General features: G+C 40.6%; 1 protein-coding gene across 1 annotated transcript in view; it reads right to left on the bottom strand.

The window, feature by feature from the left end:
- The window catches only part of Acat1 (acetyl-CoA acetyltransferase 1), a 23652-nt gene that overhangs the window by 10176 nt on the left and 6147 nt on the right, over positions 1-7329 (bottom strand). The window contains exons 2-6 of the mRNA XM_008829712.3: positions 6243-6290; positions 3506-3623; positions 3176-3271; positions 2875-2975; positions 852-995 (exon numbers count right to left, since the gene is read on the bottom strand). Coding sequence (XP_008827934.1) covers positions 852-995; positions 2875-2975; positions 3176-3271; positions 3506-3623; positions 6243-6290 — 507 coding nt within the window. The remainder of the gene's footprint in view (positions 1-851; positions 996-2874; positions 2976-3175; positions 3272-3505; positions 3624-6242; positions 6291-7329) is intronic.

The raw sequence follows: 7329 nt of genomic DNA, 5'->3' as shown, positions 1-7329 counted from the left end.
TTTCCTCTACTAGTTGACTTCTCGCTAGTTTCTTAACTTCAAATACTTGCATGAGACCAGAATTACTATTTTTATTTTTTGGTCTTAATTTTGAAACAGGGTCTCCCTATAGCCACAGCTGACCTGGATTCCCTATGGAGACCAGGCTGGCCTCGAACTCAAGAGATCCACCTGCCTCTGCCTCCCAAGTGCTCTGATTAAAGGCCTGTGCCACCAAGCTGGGCAAAAACTTTATTTTGTTTATTTTTATTTTATGTGTATGAATGTATTGCCTGTGTGGTGTAAGTGCACCTGTGTTGTGCAGTGCCCACATGTTAGCTGCCATGTGGGTGCTGGGATTTGAACCCAGGTCTTCTGCAAGAACAGCCAGGGCTCTTAACTGCTGAGCCATCTCTCCAGCCCCTCAGAATTACTATTTTAAGAGAATACAATCTATTCAAATGTGAGGCAGTGTCTTTAGCAGTTGATCCATGCTGATGAAATGATCATAGGAGAACATTTTAAAAAAAATTTTTCTTTTTTTTTATGTGTGTGAGTGTATTGCCTGCATGTATGCGAGTGCACCCATGTTGTGCAATGCCACGGAGGTCAGAAGAGGGCTTCAGATTCTCCTGGAACCAGAGTTAAGGATGGTTCGTAGCCACCATGTGGGTGCTGGGAATCGAACCCGGGTCCTCTGCAAGAGCTAGTGCTCTTAACTGCTGAGCCATCTCTCCAGCCCCGAGAACATTTTTTTCTAAAATGACTAAAATCAGCATTTATAGAACTCTGAATTTCAGTTTCTAAAATATATGCATTAAGAAAAATCAAGGACCATGTATTAGGTGACATAAATACAAAGCAGTATTTACCATATGAATTTTATTGTAGACATCAGTTAGCCCATCTTTTACAATCAAATCTTCGAGCTTTACCCCGCCATACGGTGTGGCTCCTCTGCTCATTACATATGGGACATTAGACATGCTCTCCATCCCGCCTGCCACCATCACATCCTGCTCAGCAACACAACAAAGCCAAGATCAGTTCAGAGTTGCTAGCCCACTGCCCTCTCTACACCACCATCAACAAATGAGTACTCTACATGGATCAACTAACCAGTTGTAACACCATGAATACGATCTTCACTTGACCCTGATGAAACGTAATGAGAACTAAGATCAGAATTAGAAGCCAGGCATGGTGGTACACGCTGGGGGCTAAGGAAGGAGGAACAGGAACTCATAGCCATCTACTACACAGTGAGTTGGAGGCCAGTGCTACATGAGGCACTGTCTCAGAAAGTAAACAGAAAAAAGATTAGGATCGGACAAAGATTTGGCAACACAGAACTTTGGGAAAGTATAACTGGTATAATTTTCTGGAAAGCATTTAGAAAATCAAAAACTTCCTATCCTCAGTAATTCTTTTAGTATTTTTTTTAAGACGGGGTCTATGTAACCCTAACTGGCCTAGAACTCACCATGTAGACCAGGCTGGCTTCAAACTGACAGAGATCCACCTGCCTCTGCTGGGATTAAAGGTATGTGCCACCAGGCCCAGCATTTATGATTTTTTTTTTATGTTTTCTTACTGTATTCTAGTAACATATATAGTATTCAACAAAATGCAGTTAGATTTGCAGACAGACCTCCCACATATATATTAAGTGAGACACTGAAGTTGGGAAAACTGCCTGAAGTTTACCTGTTTTTTTTGTTTTTTGTTTTTTTTTTTTCGGTCTTTTTGAGACAGGGTCTCCCTGTAGCCTCAACTGTCCTGGAACTCACTGTGTAGACCAGGCTGGCCTTGAACTCAGAGATCCACCTGCCTCTGCCTCCCGAGTGCTGGGATTAAAGGTGTGCGCCACCATGCATGGCTTGTTTACCTGCTTTTAAGTGGCAGAATATCGAAACTGGTGTAACTCAGATTGAGGGGAGGGTAGGAGAGGAAGTGCATTTACATATTCCTCAGACAAATCTAGCTGTGCCTCTACTTATAAGAATAATCTTGGGGGCCTGGAGAGGTGGCTCAGCCGTTAAGAGCCCATACTGCTCTTCCAGAGGACCCATGTTCAGTGCAGGGCTCAAAACTACCTATAACACCAGTTCCATGGATTCTAATGCCCTCTTCTGGCCTCCATAGGCACCTGCACTCTCTTGCACATACCCACAACACATAAAAATAAAACCACATGCTGCGCATGGTAGCCACACCTTTAATCCCAGCACTGGGGAGGCAGAGGCAGGCAGACCTCTGTGAGTTCAAGGCCAGCCTGGTCTACATGGAGAGTTCCAGCTGGGACTATAGGAAGACCCAGTCTCAAAAAGACCAAAAGAAAAAGAAAAAAAAAAATCACATACAGATGAAAAATAAAAAGAAATAAATCTTTGGGAAAAAAAATCTTTAGGCTTGGAGAGGCTATTCTGTGGTTAAAAGCACCAGCTGCTCTTACAAAAGACCCAGGTTTGATTCCCAGCACCCACATGGCAGCTAACAGTCTATAGCTCCAGTTTCAGGGGATCTGACACCCTCTTCTGGCCCCCATGGGCACTGGACGAATGGGTACACTTACATACATTTAGATAAAACATTAATACACATAAAAATAAATTTTTTTTTAATCTTGGGGTTGGAAAGATATTTTTATGTGTATTGTTTCCCTAAATGTATGTAAGTGTACCTATGCATGCTCCTTGGGATCTGACACCCTCTTTTAGCCTCCTTTGTGGCACCTACATACATGCAGTATACGCTCACTGACACACGCATAAATAAAAATAAATCTTTTTAAAAAAAGAATCTGACTGCTAAGGCATGAATGTGCTTGGATATTTAGCATTTTCTAGGACTCAGTACTATGTTTATTGACAGATAAAACAAGGTGTTTCTTACCTGATGTCCACACATAAGATTTTGAGAGGCCATCATGATGGCTTTCATTCCTGAAGCACAAACCTTGTTGACAGTGGTGCATGGAGTAGAGATAGGTAAACCTAAAACCAACATAAGTCATAATTTGAAGAACAGAAATACTCATTTTCCAAATACAACTGAAGAATGTTACTATAATCTGAAAATTTTCTGCCATTTGACCATAAATGTTATGCATTTAATATTTTACTTAAGATAAACTGACCTATTTTGATATTATCGACAATTTACATTAAAAAAAGCAAAACTATATTCCTGGTACCTGCGCCCAGCACTGCTTGCCTGGTAGGGGCCTGCCCTTCGCCTCCTTGGATGACATTACCCATATAGGCTTCTTTCACTTCTTCCTTTGGAATCCCTTTGAAAAACAGCAAAATGAACATCTCAGTTTTATTCCATTTATTAGGTTATCTAATAAAGTACATGATATTACATGGCAGGAACGGCTTATTGTCAGTTTAAATTTCCTTCCTAACTCTCTAATATAAAGGAATTCAGATGTGTAGGTACCGTGTAATTCTAAGGGTTATATATACAGTTAAGTGCAAAATAAGTATTTTTCCCCCTCGACACAAATAAAGCAACTACTGACCTGCCTTTTCAATGGCTCCCTGAATTGCAATAGAACCAAGCTTGGTGGCTGGCACAGAGGCAAGGCTGCCCAGGAAGGATCCAATGGGTGTTCTTGTAGCACTTACTATAACCACTTCCTGGCAAGACAGAAGACAGTAAAAAATTACCATAGATGTGTTAACCAAATCTCCTTTCATTATGTAAACATCTATATATGGTCTAAGAAACAGACCACTTATAAATAATTAATTACCAAGAGTTAAATAACATTTGAGCAACCGGTAAACATCATCACAACGCTAGCACTTCATGGTTAAGACCCAATAGAAAAGACATGCTGGGGTGTAGCTCAGAGGTAGAGTGCTTGTCAAGCATGTATAAGGCCCTTAGAGGAAAAGAGAAGGAGACAGATGAATAGACAGAGATCCTGAATTTGATGCCAGGAACCCATGTAAAGATGCAAGGAGCGAACAGGCTCAAAATCATCCTCTGACTTCCAGGCATGCATGTGCATCCCCTCCATGCCTCACTCACACATTATATACACAAAATAATATTTTTTTAAATTGTAATTTTAACTTTGACACAAAATAATATTTTTTTAAATTGTAACTTTAACTTTGGAGACTGCTTAATAAAAACCCTGGGGTTGCAGAGATGACTCAACACTTAGAGGAGTTTTTGCTGTGCAAACATGAGGACCAGAGTTTGGATCCCAGCATCTATATAACAAGCCAGATGTCCTGCTAATACTTGTGTTTCCAGCTTCAAGAGACCTGACACACTCTTCTGGCCTCTGCACACAAAGACACATGCACTCAAACATACATGTACACCATAGACAGACAGATACAACACATCTTTTTTTTTTAAAGATTTACTTTATTTTTTTAATATACATTTTATTATTTTATGTGTACGAGTGTATTGCCTGCATGTATGTGAGAGCACCTGTGTCATGCAATGCCATGGAGGTCAGAAGAGGGCATTGGATTCCCCTGGGACTGGAGTTAAGGATGTTTTGCAGCCGCCATGTGGGTGCTGGGAATCAAACCCAGGTCCTCTGCAAGAGCAGTCATTGCTCTTAACCGCTGAGCCATCTCTCCAGCCCCGATTTACTTTATTTTTAAAGAACTACTTTTTTGGGGGGGGTCTCTTTGAGACAGGGTCTCCCTGTAGCCCCAGCTGGCCTGGAACTCAATATGTAGACCAGGTTGGCCTTGAACTCACAAAGATCCACCTGCCTCTGCCTCCACACCCGGCCATCTAAAGAATTACTTTTACCTCTGTGTATGTGAATGTCACATTTGTGAGGGTACCTTCAGAGATCAGAAGAGAACATCAGATTCCTTGGAGCTGGAGTGGCAGGCAGTTGTGAGCTGCCCAACTTGGGTGCTGGAAAAAAAACTTGGGTCCCCTGCAAGAACAGTATGGGCTTGTAACTGCTAAGTCAATCTCTCCAGTCCCATATCTCTTTTCAAATTAAAAAAATAAACAACCCTAGGGCTGAAGCAATGGCTCAGTGGTTTAGAACACCGGCTGTTCTTACAGAGGACCTGGGTTCAAATCTCAGCACCCACATAGTGACTAACAACCATCTGTAACTCCAGTTCCAGGGGATCCATCACCTTCTTCTGGCTTCTGCAGGCACTGCACAACACAGGTGCACTTACTATATGCAGGCATAACACTCATACACACAAAATAAAAATAAAGTTAAAAAAAAAAAAGAAACAGCCAGGTGTGGTGGCGCGCATCTTTGATCCCAGCACTCAGGAGGCAGAGGCAGGCAGATCTCTGTGAGTTCAAGGCCAGCCTGGTCTACATAGTGAGTTCCAGGACAGCTGGGGCAACAGGGAGACCCTGTCTCAAAGACTAGAAAAAAAAAAAAAAACAACAAAAAAAAAACAACAACAAAAAACAAACAAACAACCCTAACCAAAGCTCCCTTATGGAAGAGAACTCTGGGCATATCCAGAACCATAATTTCTTTTTTTTTTTCTTTCTTTCTTTCTTTCTTTTTTTTTTTGAGACCGGGTCTCCCTGTAGCCCCAGCTAACCTAGAACTCACTATGTAGACCAGGCTGGCATTGAACTCACAAAGATCAGCCTGCTGGGATTAAAGGCATGCAACACCACACCCAGAAGAACTCATCTTCTATACTATGAACCCCATTGTAACAGTCCTCACATTTCCCTTCTACATTCTCCTACTAAGCTCCTAAATATTTAAAAGGATGGTAAGACAGACTGTTACTCTGGGAATCATATAAAACAAAGACAGGACCCCTCAGAAAGCACCAACTAGTCTAATCTGGGTGGTCCAGTCCTTCCTTGCTGAATCTCCCACATAGCCTCTGCACTGTATCACCTACAACACAATGTGGGTTCCTGAGAGTAAACGCAAAGCGCTGCACAGGTCTAGGGGATGTCTGCTCTGTAGATTATGGAGAAGCAATAGGAATTAGTCATGGGCATCATGAAGTGTATTTAAAAAAAAAAAACTTCATATTTGAATCGTTACCTGTTCCTAGCCACTGCATAATCCTGTTAAGCTTGAAATATATTCAAGACATGTATATGTAATTGTGGTTTGGTCTGGTTTGCCTAAGACAGGGCTAATGATTCTCAATGTCTTGCATCACCCTCCTAGAAGCTTGTACTGCAGGCATGAACCACCATGTACAGCACCTCTACTGACTGCATTTCCTTTCGGCTCTTGGAAATTTTAAGGTGCAATTTAAATTTATACTTACATTCAAAGAAGGTTTTGAGACATAACTTCGCCCCATGCATCTTATTTCCTGTAAGATAAATATTTGTTATGTTAAAAAATATTAATCTTATAATTTTATACTCATCAACAACAGAATTAGAGTGATTTTCTTCACTTTTATTTCCACGTTTTCCACTGTCTGAATATATTGTTTATAAATTAGAAAGAAAATGATTGTTGTATTAATGTTCTAATAAACTTTTCATTGGAAATGTACATTTAGCTTCTGATAAGTTTGTTGTTTATTTTATGTGTATGAATGTTTTGCCTGCATGTATGTAAGTGCACCCATGCACACAATGCCCATGGAGGTCAGAAGAGGGCACTGAATCCCCTGAAAGTGGAGTTAAAGGTGGTTGTTAGCCACTAGGCCCAAGTTTGTCATTTTAAAATTTCTTTTTAAAGTATACACTTTCTAAAATGTAGTTTGTTTGGTGGTTAGTTTGGGGGTGGGGGGGTTGTTGTTTTGAGATGGGATCTCATATGGACCAGGCTTTCTTCAAACTCACAATGCAGGGGCTGGAGAGATGGCTCAGCGGTTAAGAACACTGGCTGTTCCTGCAGAAGACCTGGGTTTGAATCCCAGCACCCACATGGCAGCTAACAACTGCCTGTAACTCCAGTTCCAGGGCATCTGATAGTCTCTTCTGTCCTCCATGGGCATTGCACGACATGGGTACACTTATGTACATGCAGGCAACACATGCATACATGTAAAATTTAAAAAAATAATTTAAAAAATTTAAACTGTTGATTTCTTCTTGCTTTATCTTTGGAGGTTCCCAAGATTTCAGATTTTTTTTACATTTCTTTTAGACTTTCAGATTTAGTCACATAAAGGTTTTTAAATATTCCCTTAAAATGATCTGGATCTTTTGGGTGTTTGTTGTGATATTTCAACCCTTTCATCTCTGATTTTGTTGATTTGGATTTGCTCTTTCTTTCTTTTGGTTAACTGGGCTAAGGGTCTATCTTGTTTATTTTTTCAAGAACCAGCTCTTAGATTCATTGATTCTTTGTATTGTTTTCTTTGTTTCTATTTCATTAATTTCTGCTCTGATTTTTGT

This window comes from Nannospalax galili, unplaced genomic scaffold (assembly GCF_000622305.1).
Source record: "Nannospalax galili isolate Female #2095 unplaced genomic scaffold, S.galili_v1.0 scaffold854, whole genome shotgun sequence".
Classification (NCBI taxonomy): domain Eukaryota; kingdom Metazoa; phylum Chordata; class Mammalia; order Rodentia; family Spalacidae; genus Nannospalax; species Nannospalax galili.
This window is presented reverse-complemented; position numbering and strand designations above follow the sequence as displayed.